This window comes from Paramisgurnus dabryanus, chromosome 22 (genome assembly GCF_030506205.2).
Source record: "Paramisgurnus dabryanus chromosome 22, PD_genome_1.1, whole genome shotgun sequence".
Taxonomy (NCBI): domain Eukaryota; kingdom Metazoa; phylum Chordata; class Actinopteri; order Cypriniformes; family Cobitidae; genus Paramisgurnus; species Paramisgurnus dabryanus.
Window position 1 is genome coordinate 18,467,572 of NC_133358.1, and position 21,896 is coordinate 18,489,467.

The 21,896-nt window shown below is 37.1% G+C and overlaps 2 protein-coding genes across 3 annotated transcripts; both read left to right on the forward strand.

Moving 5' to 3' along the window:
- Positions 1-284: 284 nt before the first annotated feature.
- On the forward strand, positions 285-3,817 carry pdia4 (protein disulfide isomerase family A, member 4). Its single transcript, XM_065258069.2, has 10 exons — positions 285-590; positions 795-972; positions 1,059-1,264; positions 1,361-1,499; positions 1,603-1,808; positions 1,908-2,066; positions 2,149-2,300; positions 2,383-2,539; positions 2,680-2,913; positions 3,176-3,817. The coding sequence occupies exons 1-10, from the start codon at positions 503-505 to the stop codon at positions 3,589-3,591; spliced, it is 1,935 nt and encodes a 644-aa protein (XP_065114141.1). The 5' UTR covers positions 285-502; the 3' UTR covers positions 3,592-3,817.
- A 1,359-nt stretch (positions 3,818-5,176) lies between these two features.
- On the forward strand, positions 5,177-21,549 carry ezh2 (enhancer of zeste 2 polycomb repressive complex 2 subunit). Of its 2 annotated transcripts, none has more exons than XM_065258072.2 (20): positions 5,177-5,557; positions 9,454-9,577; positions 9,766-9,867; positions 10,676-10,795; positions 10,885-11,005; positions 11,364-11,546; positions 11,973-12,075; positions 12,166-12,329; positions 12,406-12,503; positions 12,653-12,896; positions 13,027-13,196; positions 13,629-13,723; positions 14,428-14,468; positions 14,605-14,730; positions 15,298-15,476; positions 16,384-16,479; positions 16,574-16,655; positions 16,740-16,820; positions 16,914-16,998; positions 20,410-21,549. In XM_065258072.2, exons 2-20 carry the CDS (start codon positions 9,461-9,463, stop codon positions 20,468-20,470), a joined length of 2,268 nt encoding a protein of 755 aa, XP_065114144.1. In that variant the 5' UTR covers positions 5,177-5,557; positions 9,454-9,460; the 3' UTR covers positions 20,471-21,549. The 2 variants fall into 2 exon arrangements, with proteins under 2 accessions (XP_065114144.1, XP_065114143.1); XM_065258071.2 differs by having other exon boundaries at positions 5,178-5,557; positions 9,766-9,894.
- The last annotated feature ends 347 nt before the right edge of the window (positions 21,550-21,896 follow it).

Consider the following 21,896-nt stretch of genomic DNA (forward strand, 5'->3'; position numbering starts at 1 on the left):
GTATTAAAACGTATTTTTTACTTTGAAATGTATGAATAGCGTAAATGTTAATTTCAAGAATTTTAAATTAAAAGGAGTTGAACAAACAAACAAATTGCTTCACATAACTTGCTCCAAGTTATCGTTTCACTTCCGGCATTTCAACTCCTCCCTTTCACAATAAACTATCCAAGCAACTTGCAGCTCTCAGCAGACCACCAATTGCGGTTTCGAACGTGCGTGAGTTACGGACTTGAGTGGCGATCGATGATTGGCCACATTTTTCCTCAGACAGCCAATCGGAGCGTGGCAAGTCAGACAAGTTCAAGTGAAGGCGTGGGGAAGCAAAGTCAGAAAAATGCTTTTAGACAGAAAGCATGAGTTGTGTTGACGTGAGCCACATCGTTTAATGCAAACGGTCTCTTCAGTATTACTAATAGTAATAGTTTAAGTAGATTTGAAGTCCAATAACAGTGTATGAGGCTTGTGTAATTCGCTAAGCTAACGAAAAGAGGCAGAGATAATGAGGAAGATTACGCTTTTGTTGATAGTGCTGCTCGGTGTGACACACTTTATATTACCCGGCCGATGTGAAGATGATGCAAAAGATGGTAAGATTGTTATTGGCATATTTACAGCTGAAAAGTGTCTTGCAACGATTATATAGTTGCTAGCTTGCTAGCTTTTATAATAATGCAATGCTGCATGTTTCCTAGCAACAAAGAAATTAATATCAAACGTCTTTGCATCTCTGAAACAAATTGATGATAGGTGCATTATTTATTTGGTGTGCATTAAATTGACTTTAATTTCAGATTCAGTAGAAGCTCCTGGTGAGGAGGAAGAAGATGATGATGATGGTGATGATGACGACGATGATACAGATGACACTGAAGTTAAGGAGGAGAATGGGGTGCTGGTCTTGACAGATAAAAATTTTGACACCTTCATTGAGGGCAAAGACACAGTGCTGGTGGAGTTTTATGCACCATGGTAAGTTCAGTGCCTCCACATAAATGGGAGACCCATCACAGCCAGCTGCCAGGGATATTGATCGTGCAAACATGAAACTTTTTCAGGTGTGGCCACTGCAAACAGTTTGCTCCAGAGTATGAGAAGATCGCCCAGACGCTTAAAGAGAACGACCCGCCTATTCCAGTGGCAAAGGTTGATGCCACTCAGGCTACTGCTTTGGGCAGTAGGTTTGAGGTTTCTGGGTATCCCACCATCAAAATCTTGAAAAAGGGGGAACCGATAGACTATGATGGGGAACGAAGTGAGAAAGGTGAGTGAGCTTGAATGTTTGTGTGCCTTTACTTTCTGAAGTCATTTAGGTTGCCCTGAGGTTTCATTCAGTATGAACGTGACTTTCAATTTGCAGACATTTTGGAACGAGTTAAAGAAGTTGCCCAACCAGACTGGAAACCTCCACCAGAGGCCACCCTAGTCCTGACTAAGGATAATTTCGATGACGTTGTGAACAATGCTGACATCATCTTAGTGGAGTTCTATGCACCCTGGTTTGTATCAGAGTTATTTTGCATGTACCCTTGTATGTGTGTGCGCTTTGTCAGAATTTTTCTTTGTGTGCAGTTCTAATATTGTGTTTAAATATTCCAACAGGTGTGGCCACTGTAAAAGACTTGCACCTGAGTATGAAAAGGCTGCTAAGGAGCTTAGCAAACGCACTCCTCCTATTCCATTGGCTAAAGTTGATGCTACCGCAGAGAGCGATTTGGCAACCCGGTTTGGGGTTAGTGGCTACCCAACGCTTAAAATCTTCAGAAAGGGCAAAGCTTTTGACTATAATGGACCAAGGGAGAATTTTGGTAGGCTATTTACATTACATTCTATAAATACTATGTTTAAAAAAAAATTAGTGTATAAAAATCAAAGGATTATAATCTCTCATTCTTGTTTTTGTGTAGGTATTGTTGGTTACATGTCAGACCAAGCAGGTACTCCTTCAAAGCAAGTGCAGTCTCTCAAACAAGTTCAGGAGCTCCTCAAAGACGGAGATGATGTTGTGATTATTGGTGTTTTCTCCAGTGAAGAAGATGCTGAATATGAGATCTATCAAGAAGCATGTATGTTTTAAAATTATGCATTGCGTAAGATGTCACACATACTTTTGATACCAATAGCTTACTCTTCCTTTTTTTCCTGAAGGTAACTCTTTGCGGGATGACTACAAGTTTATACATGTGTTCAATGATGAAGTTGCAAAATTCCTCAAAGCTTCTCCAGGACAAGTTCTCATGCTTCACCCAGAGAAGTTTAGATCTAAATATGAGCCAGCATCTCATTCACTATCAATTAAAGTAAGTTTTGTATATGCAACACAATGTTAGAGATGCAATTATGGGTCCTTGACCTAAAGGATTGTTCACATTTTTTTTAAAGGATTCCACACTTGCTTCAGAATTGCAAGATTTCTTTAAGAAACACATACTACCTTTGGTCGGACATAGAAAACCGAGCAATGATGCCAAGAGATACACCAAACGACCTCTTGTGGTTGTGTATTATGGAGTAGACTTCAGCTTTGATTACAGAGTTGGTATGTATCATAACATCCTGAGGCTGTGGCTTTACTTTATACAAATTGTCAAGATGATACCTGTAGCTCACTATACAATTTCGATTTGTTCCCATTTGTGCATAACTAACTGCATTTGTTATCTATTCCACAATCCACAGCGACACAGTTTTGGAGAAGCAAAGTGCTTGAAGTAGCTAAGGACTTCCCTGAGTACACATTTGCCATTGCGGATGAGGAAGACTATGCTGATGAATTGAAAAGTCTTGGACTGAGTGAAAGTGGTGAAGAGGTGAATGTTGCCATTCTTGGTGACGGAGGAAAGAAATATGCCATGGAGCCAGAGGAATTTGATGTGGATGTGCTTCGAAGCTTTGTTAAAGCCTTTAAGAAAGGTAAATTGGTTTATCTATTTCGTATAAAACAAACATGTTTTTATTGATTATAAAAAAATTAAACATACTATTGATGTGTGTTATTGCATGTCATGTATTTAGTCCATTTAGTGAAAATATATTTTGTTATTTAAACCTACAGCTAAAAATGCAAATAAAATCAAATCAAAATTTGGATTATCTGTTTAATTAGGGCTTTGACAACAGGTCCTGTAACTACAAATAGTTAAAATCAATGCGTATTTCTTTTTGTCTCTAACAGGCAAAGTGAAACCCATTGTAAAGTCTCAACCTACTCCCAAAAGCAACAAAGGACCAGTGAAGGTTGTAGTTGGAAAAACGTTTGATGACATTGTGATGGACACTAAAAAAGACGTACTAATTGAGTTTTATGCACCGTGGTGTGGCCACTGTAAAAAGCTGGATCCAGATTACACTGCTCTCGGAAAGAAATACAAGAATGAGAAAAATCTTGTCATCGCCAAAATGGATGCCACTGCTAATGATGTGCCACATGAGCGTTATAAAGTAGAGGGTTTCCCTACAATCTACTTTGCTCCCAGTAACAGCAAGCAGAGCCCAATCAAATTTGAAGGTGGTAAAAGGGACATGGAGGAACTGAGCAAATTTGTGGAGAAGCACGCCACAAAATTATCACAAAAGAAGGATGAGCTCTAAGAGATTCAAAGAAACAATGAACTTTACATGAATGCAGTTGCCATAAAATGGTTGATGTCTGGAGGAATTTGGTCACCTTCAGAAAAAAAGAATGTTTTGATTTAGTTTCTGGTTTTGTATTTTTTGTTTCTGGGATCAAAACATTTAATATTTTCATTCCGAACCAAGCACTGTTTATTGGATTTCTTCTTCCAAGTCTTTTAAATAAAATAATGTAAAATGTAAATTGAGTGGCTGTCATGAATTGGTCAGAAGGTCATGTGTGAGGAATATCATGCTTCATGTTATTGACTGCATCAGGAGGTCTTTCTGTGTGGATTCTGCATTGCATGTTCTTGCTGTGTTAGCGTGGGTTTGGGGTCTGAACACAGTCCAAAGACACACAAGACTAGGTGAAGTGGACATGCTAAAAAGTCCGACCACCAAACTTGTGCCAACATTTATGAATATTATTATGAATATAGCAATAGATGCAGGAATGGTGTTAAAAAAAACATCTTACTGACCTAAAGTACCAAGGTTGAAACTCTAAATCAGGGGTCTCCAACCATTTTGTGGGCAAGGACTACAACAATAGATAAAACAACCTGGAGGTTTACTTTTTTAATAGTCTACTCAATTTTTATTGTTTCACTTGATTTTATTTTATTTGTTGATCTGTTTTATCATTGTTTAAAATGTTAAAATGCATAAAAGAAGCCAAGGAAATATTAAAAAATATGTAAAAAATATTAAAATTGCAGCTATTAATAGAATGTGCTCTGCCGGGCAACTCGCAGACTCTGTGCGGGCAATGGCACCATGTTGGAGACCACTACTCTAGATTATGTCTTTTTATGTTCTTGATTTTAATATTAAAATCGATCAACTATAATTTTTTACTGAAAATTACAACTTGAGAAATCTGTGCAGGATTTTGCTATTGATCTGTTTTTGGTTATTAACTTAATGTTTATAGCAAAGAGAGTGGGTTTACTTGCTGGTTTTAGTGTAGGTACAGGATGCTGGTGTATGCAAACATTTACGTCACTGGATTTATGTTAAGTAAGCAAAACTGCATTGGTCGGATTTGTTGTGTGCTGATGTCATAGCCCTCTTAAGAGATTCTCTATGAGTGGGTGGTACTAAATAAACCAGTTGACCCAAGTCCAAAGGAAATGGCACAGTTCAATGCTAAAACAGAATGACATGTTTACTGTATCGAGTTGCTGGCCATATGGATATGTTTACTTTCAGTATTTCCTCCAACCCTATGCGTGGTTAACCTCTGACCAGTTTACTAAAAGAAACAAGACCCTTATTCGCATTATACTTTGTAACGCAAACGCATTAGCAATCAGATGGCATGATAGTATTAAAAATCCGGGTACTGGCGCGCCGGTTTTTAGGTTTTACAAAAAGATGCATTCGTTCAAAATCAAGAACAAAGAGAACTTCTTCACATGGCCCCCACTCCTGGGCCCCCACTGCAGTCACGCATCCGATTGGTCGATTCCCGGATAGCGCCCGACCAATCAAACTCCGTGATATTGAGCATCTCGAACATGGCTGCTTCTGATTGGTTCATCTGTTTGGCGCTCGTTGATTCTGCAGTGCCCGAGGTGGGCGGCGAATTCTGAGTATAAACGACAGACTGAGCGGGTTTCAATACTTAAAGAAACGGAAATATTGAGATTTATAAACACAACGAATTTAATTTACATTCGGTTACGGTCTGCCTCCGCCAAAATAGATAAACCTCTGACAAAACTAATACTACAAGACACAGATGCAGAAGAGCGCTTGTCTTTTGTTTATCGAGGCTCGCCGGTACTGGTAACGCGGACGTGCGGAGGTTGAAACGACCCTCTGTTGCGAGCTAGCTGGGTTAGCTAGCCGACTTAACCGATCATCTTAACCCGGTGACAGCGCTGACAAACAGACGAAAAACTGACACGATTGAATGTGGACTGATCTCCACCTGCAGGTAAACATTGTAACGTTAAACAGTTAAGAAATAGTTATATCAGGATGTTAAGCATGTTGAGTCTTCGGTTGAGATAACCCAGCTAACCAGTTAGCGAGTTAATTTCAAATATAAACATTTTAAAGACATCAGTCGTGTCTGGGTAAATTATAGACAGTTTAGTATTCACGCGAGACATGTACTACTCTGCTGACAGGTAGTGATAAAGTTAATGTGATATAAGGAAGTAATGGTAAGTGTTGTGTCTGATTATTTGACCTGGTTATCATCCCCTTAACGAGCTGTTATTTAGTCTCATTGTCATTCAGTGTTTTGGTCAAACTTTTGCGGTATCTGCATTAATAACCAGCAGCTTAGTGGATAGATTGTCTTTATTGTTCTGTCAACATTGTAATGTAACAGATTGATGTTTGTGAATGACATTGTTACATTGAATTAAGCACGTGGATATATATTGTTCATTCGCGGGTTTTTCAAAATTAGCAGTATACCTTTCTATAATTTTACATGTTCATAATGAAAAACATTGGAACGAATACAATTACACCGAGATATCGATATTCATATTATATTTAATAAGTATTAATCCTCTATCGCATGTCTTAATGTTAATACATCATCTCAGTTCTATAAATTGTATTTCTTTAAAGTTTTATTATCGTATATTTGCATTTACTAGATCTGCTTTTGTTCTGTTTGTCTGAATTAACGGCTTTTTAACATGTTGCTAGGTTTAGTTTTAGTTAAATGTTGCCTCAGATTATAATATTACCAGTAGGGGTGCCAAAGAGCTCATGCACCTGTCATTTCAGTACCCAGATAACATAAATACCCCAAATCCACATAAAGATATAGCTAATAGTAATATAATTTATTGTACATCTTTTTTACTACTCCTTTGTTGGTTAATTTTAAAGGAGTCCTTGATTATAACACCACGACCCTCAAAAATTACAAAAACTAAACGCGCAACAAAGCGGGTGGTGCAATGTTGGGATGCTTTTATTTGTAGAAGGATGTAAAAATAGGTCCGTGATGTTTTGCGTCACTAGCCAGTTAGCTAAGTGCTGACAAACGCCTGCAAACTTCTTTTTAATCCCACCAGTGAACTTTGAATGTTGGTATTTTGTAATTTGTGTGATCAGTGTAAATTATTCTTTGATATGTAGTGTTACTCGCATGCACACTAAACATGGTTTTGTGTTTTGTTTGGTCAATGTAGTAAAGCCATGGTTTGTTTTCTTAACGGACTCGTAGTTTTGGCGATAGATATTTGGCTACACTCATTAAGACAAAACTAAAGGTGCTATACAGTCAGTAACGATTACTGTAGATAGTGAATCACAACACACTGGGCCAGCTAACCAATCAGAGTGTATTGTATATTTCTGTATAGCTCCTTTTTAGGAGAATGGAAATGGTGTATAATAAAGGTAAAATATGTGAAAAATAATGCGTTTTTGTACACAGTTCAACGCCCCATTAACACAATCAACCTTCAAAAATAGGGCTAGGCAAAAAAAATTGATTTTTCGATTAATCATGTTTTTTTTTACGTGGTCGATTCAGAATCGATTCTCAAAGAGCAGAATCGCCCCCCCCCCATATTTTTACTGCAAACATTGAACGTAAGATTAACGTTAATCAAATTACTAGTCTTCTTCACTAGATGTCACCCTCTTTTTTTGCCCTGCGCGATGTTGCCAAGGAGCCTGTCATTCTTTCATTGAGTGCTTAAAATGGCGGTTTTAGGCGCGCCATCGACGTTGATGCCACCTTCACATACAAAGTAAGAGGTGTGGAAGCGTTTTAGATTTCGCAAGCAAGACGACAACCATAGTGTTGTGGCTTTTAATTTCTTTTTCTTAATTACCCACTTGTAAACTTATGTTCACTGCTATTTTTTATTAATATAGTATTTGTATTAAATCTATATTCATTGAGTTGAATTGAAAATCGAGTATAAAAACCGACCCGAGAACCGGAATCGAAAATTGAACCGAAATCGAATCAATTTGATAGCTTGTGAATTGAAATTGAATAGATCTGGAACATCTGAATCGATACCCAGCCCTATTCAAAAACATCCACTTTACCACCCCTTTAAGAAAGAAAGCCTATCATGTAAGCTTTAGGTTGCTTACAGTGACTTTAAAAAAGAAAGAACTGATTTGAAATTAGGTTCTTGCTGCGAACCAGCACTTCTCGGTGGAAAAGGGGCTAATAAGGATCATGGAGCAATCACTGTATGAGGATCCTAGAGGAAAGACTGTAGGATGGTGTAAGACAAAAGTACAATCCTTTTCTGCTTCAATGAAAAATCTTATGCTTAAATTTGTCGTTTGGAGGTTTAATCTGTAAAATCCTGTGTTTACTGTGGTACAATACCAGTCACTTTTGAGAAAACTAGAGCCCGACCGATATGCATTTTTAGGGGCCGATGCCGATATTAACTCGAAAAGAGGTGATATATAAGCCAATATTTTGATTTAGAACATAAACTGTATTTTATCATTACAACCATGTTTGATTACTGTGATTTTGATAACTTACGGTAAATCCTGTCCAGCCAGAATCAGGCGTGCACATGCAACATCGTTTTTTTTGCACAATAAGGCATTTAAGGGATCATGTATTGCATTCATTCATGGTAAACTTATTAGACAGATTTATTTATTTATTTACCACAGAAATAATTTCAGGGACATGAAATAATAAATTGTGATTTTCAAAAATAAAACTGCAATGTTCAAATGTTTTCAGTGTGTGTATCAGTTCTTTTTGAACATTTTAATCTCATTTGAACAAAACCATTATAATATTGATAACCCTGATAACTTTGGTCACTATAATCATGATATGAAATTTTCATACCCTCCCATCCCTATATTAGACCAATTTCCTATAAACTGCACTTACACAACATTCAATAGCAAAATATCTGCCTGTTCTATGTATGTGGGCTGTAAAAACCATTTACCAGAAGGGATTATGTAAAAAAAGCCTTAGATTACAGCCTCAATGACTAAACAATTCATCAAAAGGATATATTTTTCAATAATCAAAAAACGGTCTGGTTTTAAACATTTAACACACTTACTTCCAGTTGAAGCTGGTTTTAACAGTCATTGTACTGTAAATAAATTATAATACCAAAGTTAAAGTAAAAGAGCTATACCAAACAAATTAAATAAAATAAGTTAAATGTATAATAAATAAATATAAAATAAATAATTAATACTAAAATATAATTAAAACAATGTAGAATGTTCTAATATACAACACACAGGCAAGAGGTTTTCCTCCTTCACTACTTTTTACAAATTATACTTTTAGACTTTGTCTTGCTCTGAACTTTAATATTTGAACAGTGTTTTGAAAAATGTCTTGAACAGGGTGCTCCTTAGTACTGCCAGTTGTTGCAGGTTGAAGTACAGAAAACCTTGGTATAACTGGCTTTTTGAGTGTATTGTACTACTTTGTTATGTATTGTTTGTTTTAAGTGTTTTCCTAATAGACCTTGAGTATGGAAATAAAGTTCATCAATTAAATTGAGTAATGTATGTAACTTTGCAAATTGAATGAACATGAGCTTAAAGCAATGCTAAGCAAACACCGGGAAAACTTACTGTAGGAGTGGAAGCCTGTGAACTTACAAATGACACTGTGTCACAGTCTAGCTTGCCACGTAATAACTCAGCTGCTCTGTTACATATTCATCCCACATATCTGCAAAATGTTAGATAACCTCAACAGATTATATTATAGAATTGTCAATCAGATCCAATCAGGTTCTACATTTATATCCCCATTATACCACAAAACACTCTGGGTTTGAATGCATTTTTGTTTAATAATCCAACATGAATATATAACTACACTTTATATGTCTATAGGGAAATCATGGGATTGACTGGGAGGAAATCAGAGAAAGGTCCGCTTTGCTGGAGGAGGCGAGTGAAGTCTGAGTACATGCGACTGCGGCAGCTCAAACGTTTCAGGAGGGCAGACGAAGTCAAGGTGATCCATGGGCTAATACATCAAAGCTGCACAATAAAACCCTGTTTGTCACTTTTTTCCTCACGTTTCCATAATTGTAATTCTGAAAAGGTTTTCCGTTTCTATGGATGACACTAGATGCCATAGAAAGCAGCCTGCCTGTCTTTATCATGTTTTCTCATTGAAATGTTTTTTTTTCTGTTGTGCAGAGCATGTTCAACTCCAACAGACAGAAGATCTTGGAGCGTACAGACATATTGAACCAGGAATGGAAACTGAGACGGATACAGCCTGTTCATATTATGACACCTGTAAGCTCCTTAAGAGGGACCAGAGAGGTTCGAATTAATCTGCTAATTCAGATACATTTGTGTTCATGTCCAGTGGCATGTAAACATACCTAATGTAAAACCAAGCTTTGATGCTCCTAATCTCATAATTAAAGGTCAAGTTCTTTCTGATCCCATTTTTAAACCCTAGTTTAGTGTGTAATGTTGCTATAATAACATAAATAATACCTGCAAAATACTAAAGCTCAAAGTTCACTGCCAGGCGATATATTTTTCGGACGGTTTAGACTGCAACCCTATTCTACTTCCTGCTTTAATGATGTCAGATGAACAGTTTTTAGACTAAACTCCGCCCACAGAAATACGTCAGTGGCCAGCTAAGCTAACGGCACGCTAAGCTGCTATCGAATCAAAACACACTAAACAAACTTCACAATCAGAACTCGAAACGTATTTTTGAAGGAGGGACTTAGTAGAACAAGCCTGTTTTGAGGACAGTGATGCAGCAGTATACAAATAAGTCAATTGTGTAAAAAATACAGCGGTTTTTTACACGTGAAACATGAACACATGTTACATTGCGCACTGTAAACACAACCAAAGCTTTAAAAACACAGAAAGAACAGGATCTTTAAAAGATGATACTTAAAAGTGTAACTCTGTGTAAGTATTGATGATTAAAATGTCTGTTACCATTTTGTGCCAACAGTCATAAGATGATTAAGATGTAACCGGTAGAATAGTTTTCCACATACTGGATATGTTCTGATGTACCTTTTTATTTTCTTATACCCTAATTGAAATCAAACACAACTTCTTCATTTCGCAGTGTACGGTTGACAGCGGCTTCTCCGAGTTCAACAGACAAGTCATTCCTCTCAAAACCCTGAACGCTGTGGCCTCCGTGCCAGTCATGTACTCATGGTCACCACTCCAGCAGAATTTTATGGTAAAATAAACTTAGATTTGTGTGTGTGTGTGTGTCTGAGAATTTCAAGTGATAAAGCCATTTGCCATAAATCTTGCATTCTGTTCAAGGTTGAAGATGAGACCGTATTGCACAACATCCCATACATGGGTGATGAAATCCTGGATCAAGATGGCACCTTTATTGAAGAGCTTATTAAAAACTATGATGGAAAAGTGCATGGTGATCAAGGTAAAATATTCTTGTTTAAAATGTATAAAAAGTAAAAGCAACTATTGCTTTTAAAAAGAGTTAACGTTTCTGCAGTTACTGTATTAAAGGAACAGTATGTAGGATTGTGGCCAAAACTGGTATTGCAAAATGACAACATAAACATCAGTTGAGGGCTGCAACTCCACTTTTTAAATGACAATATCCTGGCCAGACCACTGTTGTCAGTGATATAAGTATTTGAAATGAAAATTATTTCTTAATGTCTTGTGACATATCAGGGCCATTTTATGTTTAATTGATATACATTTCTTACATACTGTTCCTTTAAGTACAGGTTTTTGAGTAAAACCGTTTCTGTTATCTGTTCTGTATGCAGAGTGTGGATTTATAAATGATGAGATATTTGTGGAGCTGGTGAATGCACTCAATCAGTACAGTGACAATGATGATGATGATGATGAAGAGGAAGATCAGCACGACTGCAAATTGGAAAAGATGGACCTTTGTGATGGAAAAGATGACCCTGAGGATTCTCATAAGGACCAACCTAATTCTGAAAGTAAGATTGTTGGTATAAGCAGTGGCGGCTGGTGACACAAAATATGTGTTTGAAGTGTTGCATGTTACTCATCATGTCAAAATATGTGTTTGTTGCATCATGTGTGCCGCAAGCACGTATTTTGACAAGACGCATGATGCACATGGTTCACATGTTGATGGGTTTATAATAAGAGACGCTCACGTTCAATAAATTCTCGCAAGACAAAGTCTGTGGTAATTCGTAGTTCTGATACAAAAGCTATTAAAATGTGTTAAGATAACATTTTTTTTTAAAGACAAAGTGACTATTTAAAACTATGGCATGCTGAGTTTTATGAAATTCAAGACTTCAATTGCATAAAACAGGCTGTATTTTATACAATGTCTCGTTGTTCCATAATCTCGATCTGATCGCATCTCTGTTTCTTGTTTTCCCGTGCAACAGGTCACAACAGTGACGAATCAAAAAAATTCCCCACCGATAAAATCTTCGAAGCCATTTCATCCATGTTTCCTGATAAAGGCTCACCTGAAGAACTTAAAGAGAAGTATGTCAGATATATTCATGAAACAATCCCAGCAGACGTTTCTCAGAACTACAATATTCTGATTAGTGATGTCACTTCCTCTCTCTGCAGGTATAAGGAGCTCACTGAGCAGCAGCTCCCGGGAGCCCTCCCACCCGAGTGTACGCCCAACATCGATGGACCAAACGCCAAGTCTGTGCAGAGAGAGCAGAGTCTGCACTCCTTCCACACGCTTTTCTGCAGGCGTTGCTTCAAATACGACTGCTTTCTTCATCGTAAGCAAACGCCGCATTAAATGCTCTCCTTGAAACTTTGGCTTTATTTACTGAAACTTCTTTCATTGATTTACAGCTTTTCATGCAACCCCAAACACTTACAAGCGCAAGAACGTGGAAAGTCTGGAGGACGGCAAACCGTGTGGTATTTATTGCTACATGTATATGGTTCAGGCAAGTGTATTACAATGCTCACACATCTGAAATAAAGCCCTGAAGACAATCAGAAAACTTCATGAAGTATGAAAAAGTTGGTTTAAGGTTAGTAACATTTTTTATTAGTCTGTGATGTCATACTGAAAGTGGCATATGGCTCTTTTTAGGATGGTATGGTAAGGGAGTACCCGGCAGGTGTGGTTGCTGAGCGTCCTAAGACCCCGTCTAAGCGCACAGTGGGCAGACGCAGAGGCAGACTACCAAACAGCAGTAGCAGCAGCAGACCCAGCACCCCAACGGTTAACGCTGAGACTAAAGACACAGACAGCGATCGAGAGGGTGGGGCAGATGGGATTGACTGTAATGATAAAGATGACGATGACAAAAAGGATGAGACCACCAGTTCCTCAGGTAGACATTGAGGGGATAATATGAACTGTAACCACATGGTGAAATATCCATTTAATGGGCTGTTAAGCATTGCGTAAAGTGATGATGCTCGGTAATGATGGTTGTATTATGTGTGATGCATGTTTTACAGAGGCGAACTCTCGCTGTCAGACTCCGGTGAAGTTGAAGTTGAGCTCAGAGCCTCCTGAAAATGTGGACTGGAGCGGAGCAGAGGCGTCTCTTTTCAGAGTTCTGATCGGCACATACTATGACAACTTTTGCGCTATCGCCAAGCTCATCGGCACAAAGACCTGCAGACAGGTACATGGAATATTTTGTAATGTTCATGTTACTTTGTGTTTATGTATAGACATACAGATTAATACGCAATTAACAACATGTAAATAATAATGGTTTGCAAATATTTAATGCACTTGCAATTCAAAAGGTGTAGGGTCAGTTAACTGAAATATGTTTGATCTTAAAGGGATAGTTCCCTAAAATGTCTTTGTTCTGATTAACACAAAGGAAGATATTTTGAAGAATGTTTGTAACCAAACCAATCAGAGGCCCCATTGACTTCCAAAGTATCCTTTTCTTCCTACTATAGAACTCAATGGAGCCTCTGATTGGTTTGGTTACAAACACTCTTCAAAATGTCTTCCTTTGTGGTCATCAAAACCAAAAATATAAACATGAGACTGAGTAAATTATGAGAGTAAATGATTACAAAATGTTTTGGCATCTGTTAAGGTTTATGAATTCAGGGTAAAAGAATCCAGCATTATTGCACGTGCACCTGCAGTGGATGAAGATACTCCTCAAAGGAAGAAAAAGAGAAAACATAGGTATGCCATTTAAAGGACAACACCACCGTTTTTCAATATTTAACTATGTTCTTACCTCAACTTAGATTAATTAATACATACCGATATTTTTTTCAATGCATGCACTTAATCTTGTACAGTGCGTCGTGAATGTGTTAGCATTTAGCCTAGCCCTATTCATTCCTATGGATCCAAACAGGGATGAATTTAGGAGCCACCAACACTTCCATGTATTTCCTATATTAAGACTCGGCGCTACTCCCCCCCTCGCTCAAACTTCCATCAATATTACTGCGCCCGAGGTCGAAGTGCTGCAAACTAAGTGCTCTTTCGCCATACAATATAGTTCTAATTTTTTATCCGCTTAAAAATCGCCACGTTTTATTTTATGCCACCATACTTAATCGTGTAACTACTCATGTAACAGTCTTTAAATAAGAAAAACATGGTAGTGTATGGTGGCTTCTAAATTCATCCCTGTTTGGATCCTAAGGAATGAATGCGGCTAGGCTAAATGCTAACACATTCACTACGCGCTGTACAAAGATTAAGTGCATGCATTGAATAAAGATAGGTATGTATTAATTAATCTAAGTTGAGCTAAGAACATAGTAAAATATTGAAGAACGATGGTGTTTTTCTTTAAAGAACATTTTAGCAAATACATTATCATTGGAACAATTATATATATCATTTGAACTGTTTTGTCTTTGGGTTTATTCTAGGTTATGGGCCACACATTGTAGAAAAATACAATTAAAAAAAGGTTTGTACTTTAAAAGTCAAAAAGGCTACATCATATCATAAGATTGCATGCTGGTCTTAATCACAGACACAAGCACTTGTGATGATTTCTAAAGATACAAAAGTTTGCATTACATACATCAAATGTCTGCTTGCAGATGGCTCCTCCAATCATGTGTACAACTATCAACCATGTGACCACCCTCGCCAGCCATGTGACAGTTCTTGCCCCTGTGTCACTGCCCAAAACTTCTGCGAGAAATTTTGCCAGTGTAGCTCAGAATGTAAGTACACACGCCACATGCACACACACACACACACACACACACACATTCTGGTTTCCATGTTTTGTGGGGACATTCCATAGACGTAATGGATTTATACCATACAAACTGTACATTCTATTCCCCTTACCTACCCCATTCCCTAACCCCAACCATCACAGAAACCCTTTTACTACTTCACATTTTCAAGAAACATCATTTTGTTTGATTTATAAGCTTGTTTCCTCATGGGGACATCAAAATGTCCCCACAAGGTCACAAAAACACTGGTATTCCTATCTTTGTGGGGACAATTGGTCCCCACAATGGGTTAATTACCAGGTACACACACACACACACACACACACACACACACACACACACACACACACACACACACACACACACAAACAAACACACACACACCAGTCAGACAGTTTAAGCATGCTTTTTGATATCAAAACACAAAAAAATTATTTGTGCTTTGCGATTTGGACAAAACTGCCCCGCTTCGAAATTGTTCCTCATTATTTCAGGTTTAAAGTCAAGTTGTTTAAACACGTTTTTTTTTTTTTTTTTTTTTTGCAGGTCAGAATCGGTTTCCAGGTTGCCGTTGTAAGGCGCAATGTAACACCAAGCAGTGCCCTTGCTACCTGGCCGTACGGGAGTGTGACCCTGACCTATGCCTCACCTGTGGGGCAGCCGAACACTGGGACAGTAAAAACGTCTCGTGCAAGAACTGCAGCATCCAGAGAGGAGCAAAGAAGGTTTGTTTATTGTAGAATTAAGCAGTGGCGGCCGGTAACTTCTTTTTTCGAGGGCGCTCGATGCGAAGCTCGTCACAAGTTACAACATGTATGTAGCCCATCATGTGTGTCGTTCGTAATTTCAAAATATGTGTTCTGTGCATTGAGAGATCCTGTGTGCATCACGTGTCTTGTCAAAATAAGCACCTGCTGCAGACGCGTCTAAAGGGTTTATGATAAAAGAGACGCTCACATTTGCTAGATACTCACATAATCTCGTGCATAATCAGAGTTTAGTGTTAAGGGAGTGTCTTGGGTGTATTTTGTGAATGTGAGCGTCTCTTTTATCATAAACGGTTTGACGTGTGTGCAGCAGGCATTTATTTTGACAAAACACGTGATGCACATGGTTCACATGACGTAACAAATACATATTTTGAAAAATCTAAGCAACACACATGACACTCCGAACATTTATTTTGAATTAGCGCCCCTCTTATGAGCAGTCATGAGCTGCCACTGGAATTAAGATGAAAAACATTTAGCTTAGTATTTTCCTAAAATTATATTGAACTTTTCCCCAAAAAATTACATAATGAATGTTTAAAATTGTTGCCCAACAAGTATTTACAAACACAAAAAAATACATTCATGCATCTTGCATACACTTATCCAAAGCGACTTACAGTGCATTGCAAGGTATATATTTTTTATTATCGTGTGTTCCCTGGGTTTGAACCCATTACCTTTTGCGCTGTTAGCCCAATGCTCTACCACTGAGCTATACAAGATAACAACAATCTATAACATACATTACAGTATAATTTTAAATAATATTTTCTTTGGTTGTAATTAAATTAATAATATTGCTGAATTTAATTGAGGTTGTCCTTTTTCTGTGTTACTTACAATTTACTTTTGTTTTTAGCACTTGTTACTCGCACCTTCTGACGTGGCTGGGTGGGGCATCTTCATCAAAGAGCCTGTTCAGAAAAATGAGTTCATCTCCGAGTATTGCGGGGAGGTGAGAATTTTTATATTACACACATCAACAGGTTTCATCTCGCCAAACGATGCGTTTCCTCTAAAATGACACGTTTCTATTTTTTCACCGGTAGATCATCTCCCAAGATGAAGCAGACCGCAGAGGCAAGGTCTATGACAAATACATGTGCAGCTTCCTGTTTAATCTGAATAACGGTAACTCACCTCAGTCTGACAAACTTTCACTTTAACCGTGGCTGCTTTCCGACTGGCTAAAAACCTTCCAACTTTTACCCACAGACTTTGTCGTTGACGCAACTAGGAAAGGAAACAAGATCAGGTTTGCCAACCACTCTGTGAACCCCAACTGCTATGCAAAAGGTATATCATTCGAAATGCTCTGCAAATAAATCACAGGAAGGAGACCGTATATTCTGATCTCGTGGTTTGATCTTTTTTTTTTGCCTCTTACAGTCATGATGGTTAATGGGGATCACAGAATTGGCATATTTGCTAAGAGAGCCATACAGACTGGAGAGGAACTCTTCTTTGACTACAGGTAGAAAATCACACAGTAACCCATGCAATGTTAATCTACAAATGTGACTAAAAAAACAGGCTAAAGTCTCAATCTAATTCAAAGTTTATTTTCACATTGACATGACCTTACTCAGTCAATATTAAAGATATCAAGGTTACATTTTCAATGGTCTTTACATAATGTAGGATGATTTTATGTAGATTCAGCCAGGGTTCCCACAGGACCTTAAAATCCTTGAAAGTTTGTGAATCTGGGGGAAAAATTCAAGGCCCTGTGAAGTTTTTGAAAATATACATGCATAGATACAGGTTATTGCAGGTTTTATGCAATAGGTTTTCTGGAAAAAATCCATATTATTCCCTGTGTAGTGTAGGATAATATCATAAAAAGTCTAGACTTTTTAATAGGGGTTTCCTCGACTAAGGATTTACATATTCGAATCAGAATTTTCGAATCTTTCCATAGTCGATCGATAGTCGAATCATCTATGTTTGTGTGCATGGGTTGGGAGGGGGCCAGACCAGGTACAAATTGGTAACTTTTATTTTCTTTCACAAGCAGCACACATAAACAACTTTCTGTTAAAGTGACCAAAACTGTCTTTCAAGTGATGAACGAAGTCAAAACTGACGATGCATTTATATATTTATTTTTTTAAGGTAAAATATGTAAGGCAACATTTGTTTATTTATTCCTCATAACATTTTAAAGCCACGATCTACAGAACATCACACAAAAAAACATTTTGATAACTAAACCTAAAAAAATAACAAAGGTGATCCTGCCTTGGAAACCTCGGCTAATTCAGTGTTTTTATTTAATTTGGAGATATAGCGCGTCACAGCACTCATGACCAAAAAAAACCCGACAAATGAGAAATGACAAATAATTAATGATTGTGACTGTAAATGATAAAAACGTATCTTTATTTACAATTCATTAAACGTTAATTTATAATATAAAAACACTGAAATTAATGATTTTATAGACACTATGCGTTATTATTTAGCACAGAAATACCTGCTTGCTTGCTTTGACTTTGATCATCTCTGTATTAACTTTAGATACAGAAAGACCGGATGATATTATTTATTTCAGGAATCTCTTTGCTATCATTTGAAAGTGAACACCGACTGACCATAATATTAAATCACAAGAAAGACATTTGTGTCAGGCAGAAATAGGTTCGGTGCAGATAGTTTCCGTTTCATCACCGAAATTTAAAAAAACGGCTTACCTGTTTTGTAGTTTAACTTTTGACAAGATAACCAAAATGTATGATAAATACATTTTAAAAACTTATACTCGTCGAAAAACATCAGTTTTTTAATGTTTAGTTTGAACTCCTAAATATGAGACGCAGAGCACCTAGTCCGTTCGGCTAAATTACATGCGCAAGCATGACCAGCACGCAATAGCGCAACATCGAAAAGCTATCCAAAATTTACAGACTTAAATTAGATCAGAATTTACGTTTATAATAGATACATTTTTTTAATAAAATAAGGTCAGAAGTAACAAAGTGCAGAACAAATGTGCAAAATGCCTCAAGTGCACAGAAACTAAACACAAGCCAAATAGTTAAATCAGATAACCCAAAGTGATTTATAAATAAAATAAAATAAATTATTAAAAGAATAGAAAAGTATAGCCATAATATAATTGCCAGCTTTGTCTTTTAAATGTAGAAACAAAGAGGCAATGGTTTATTAACGAAGAAACCTCCGTGTAGCCCGGTCACAGGGGTTGTTGGATTTAACAACGCATTTTAAAAATATTTATTGAAAGCTGCTACTTCACATATTATTTGCAGCATTATCATAATATGCAGTATATTAATATACTGTGAGAAAGCTGTTATATGTGAAATCAGATAATGTGTGCACCCATATAAGGCCAAACTTGAATGATCCTCATTTCATAACACATCTGCGACGATTCGACTGTGAGATTGGTAGTCGAATCAGGCTTCTCCTATCGATGCATCGAATCTTCGACTATTCGGGGTCACCCCTACTTTTTAAGCACATGTGCTAAACTGTTCGCTTTAAATGCTTATATCTTCTGTATACAATTCATACCAAAATGCTTTTTTGCAAAGTTGTGTTTGACAAATGAAAACAGCTCTGTTTACGTATGTAACTGTTCTTCTCTGAGAAGGGAACGAGACGCTGCGTCTCCCTTGTCATACTTCCCGCACTGCAGTTATGCAGAGCAAGTTCCCTCGAAAGGGAACTGTAACCATGTATGTTTAATCGGTAACACAATGTAACTTTGCTCTCACTTGAAGAGTGACTTGTGTTCTCACTTGTGTTCCCATATGTAGTCCTTGAATTTGAGAGTATTGGACCCGGAAAGTCCTTGAAAGGTCCTTGAATTTGAAGTTAAAGGATTAGTTTATTTTCTTAAAAAAAATCCAGATAATTTACTCACCACCATGTCATCCAAAATGTTGATGTCTTTCTTTGTTCAGTCGAGAAGAAATTATGTTTTTTGAGAAAAAACATTCCAGGATTTTCTAATTTTTATGGACATTAATGGACCCCAACACTTAACAGTTTTAATGCGGTTTAAAATTGCAGTGTCAAGGGAGTTCAAAGGACTCTAAATGATCAAAAACAAGGCATAAGGTTCTTATCTAGAGAAACGATTGTAATTTTTGATAAGAAAAATAAAAAATATACACTTTAAAACCACAGATTCTCTTCTTCCTCCGGCTGTGTGACGCATTAGTGCGAGCTCACGTAATTGCGTAATGACGTGGAAAGGTCACATGTTACATGAAAAGCACATTTGCGGACCATTTAAACGATAAACTGACACAAAGACATTAATTAGTATCATTCCACATACAACAACGTCTGAACGGTCCTCTTTCAACACACTTGTAAACACTGGGGCGTAGTTTCGATACGTCATCCGTGACCTCTTGACGTGATGATGCAATTACGTGAGGTCGCGCTGGCTCGTAAAAGGACCGAAGGAAGAATGACCATCGTTTCGCGAGATAAGAACCTTATGCCTCGTTTGGGATCATTTAGAGTCCTTTGAAACTGCAATTTTAAACTGCATTAAAACTGTTACGTGTTGGGGTCCATTAAAGTCCATTAAAATGAGAAAAATCCTGGAATGTTTTCCTCAAAAAATATAATTTCTTCTTGACTGAACAAAGAAAGGCATCAACATTTGAAATGACATGGTGCTGAGTAAATTATCAGCATTTTTTTTTTAAGAAAATTGACTAATCCTTTAACTAAGGTGTGGGAAGCCTGTAGATTGCAAACCATATTTTAGTTGGGATTTCAGTTTTTTTAGTTCAATAGTTTTATTCACCATTTTATGCAATACGGCCTAAAATGGCTGTTATAGTTTCTATTTGTCTCAACCCAGAGGAGTCTTCTAACTTTGACTGTATTATATCTCTTTCAGATACAGCCAAGCTGATGCTCTGAAATACGTGGGCATTGAACGTGAAATGGAAATGCAATGAGTCTGTGAATCCATCTACCTCCTTAAAACAAATGCCTTACACTCTTCAGGAATTTTCTTTCCACATGCATTTCCAATACAGTTTAGATAAAGGATTTTATAGGACACGGGCATCTATTTGATAACTTTTTAACAGTGATGTTTTGGAGACTCTTTTTCCTGTCTTTTTTTTTTACTCGACCAACAGGTTTACTCTGGGATACACTTTTTTTTTATAACTTGAACATTCTGTCATGTTTACAGCTGCAGCGAACTATTCATAAAAAAGGCCATTGTATTAAATTCTGCATTGTATTTTTTTCTGTTGCTGTAAGTTATTTGAACAATTTCCACCTTTGGACCAAATTTTACATTGCTATACTGACTGTACGGTTACATAAACCCTGGCTTCTTTTCAAAGTTGTGGAAACCAAAGTCACTTTCATTTTCGCTTGTAATTAAGGGGTGCCAACGCACAGTTGCTGTAAAGATAAAAATGAAACCGCTTGGCTCAGTATCAGAATCTTGCAGTGCCTTGAAATGTTGAAAAACACTGAATAGTTTCTTGAATTAGATTTCCTGAAATGTTGTTGAACAGTATATCCATTGTATGCATGAACAAATGTTTCAGATGGCGTAGGAATCAGGTAACTCACCATTGTTTGCTGTTATTCTATACTGTTTTTGTAAAGTCTATCCAGACAAAGTCGCAGCTACGAGCTAGATGTCACTAAAGATAGGATAGGGTGATTAACTTGTCATGGTGCTTTTTGTCCCGTATTAAGTGGAAAAACAATCACTCATTCTGAATCTGGGATGTTTTTAAGAATCAAAGCAATAATACTGTGCTTGACTTATGAAAGCTTAAGGACTGTATTTATTTTATCAGCATAAATCAGTTTTGTATAATTTATTGATGCTATCCTTTGCTGTGATTAAGCAATTATGGTGTTACATCTTTCCTGACACATTCACTGTTCAACTATAAACCCAAACTCTTTCTAACCAAGGGTTTTTGACCACTCCATCTTTCCGCTTCTTATTACAAGGTGCTGTTTAATTGTTTACAGGGACAAACATTGAAATAAACGTTGAACATAATTCTTTGCTGTAATGTTCATTGACATGTTTAATGAGGAAAGCTGAAAAAGGTTTAAAGAAAATGAGATTTTGATTATACCCAAATGCTCTCAACACGTTTATCAAAAATGTTCATGTCAAATCCGCTTAAACCCGCCATTCAGAAATATTGGGTTTTAGTCAGAATCCATTACGGAAAAAATGCTAATTAAAAGGGACACTCCCCTTATTTTTGAAAATATGCTCATTTTCCAGCTCCCCTAGAGTTAAACATTTGATTTTTATAGTTTTGGAATCCATTCAGCCGATTTCCAGGTCTGGCGCTACCACTGTTAGCATAGCTTAGCTTAGCATAATCCATTGAATCT

Excerpts from the sequence above, each read along its gene's own strand:
- pdia4 (XM_065258069.2), top strand. The coding sequence starts at position 503 with ATGAGGAAGATTACGCTTTTGTTGATAGTGCTGCTCGGTGTGACACAC. Across the intron at positions 1,809-1,907 it reads TGGACCAAGGGAGAATTTTG|GTATTGTTGGTTACATGTCA; the intron begins GTAGGCTATTTA and ends GTTTTTGTGTAG. Across the intron at positions 2,914-3,175 it reads TGTTAAAGCCTTTAAGAAAG|GCAAAGTGAAACCCATTGTA; the intron begins GTAAATTGGTTT and ends TGTCTCTAACAG.
- ezh2 (XM_065258071.2), top strand. The coding sequence starts at position 9,461 with ATGGGATTGACTGGGAGGAAATCAGAGAAAGGTCCGCTTTGCTGGAGG. Across the intron at positions 9,895-10,675 it reads CCTTAAGAGGGACCAGAGAG|TGTACGGTTGACAGCGGCTT; the intron begins GTTCGAATTAAT and ends TTCATTTCGCAG. Across the intron at positions 16,999-20,409 it reads GAACTCTTCTTTGACTACAG|ATACAGCCAAGCTGATGCTC; the intron begins GTAGAAAATCAC and ends TATCTCTTTCAG.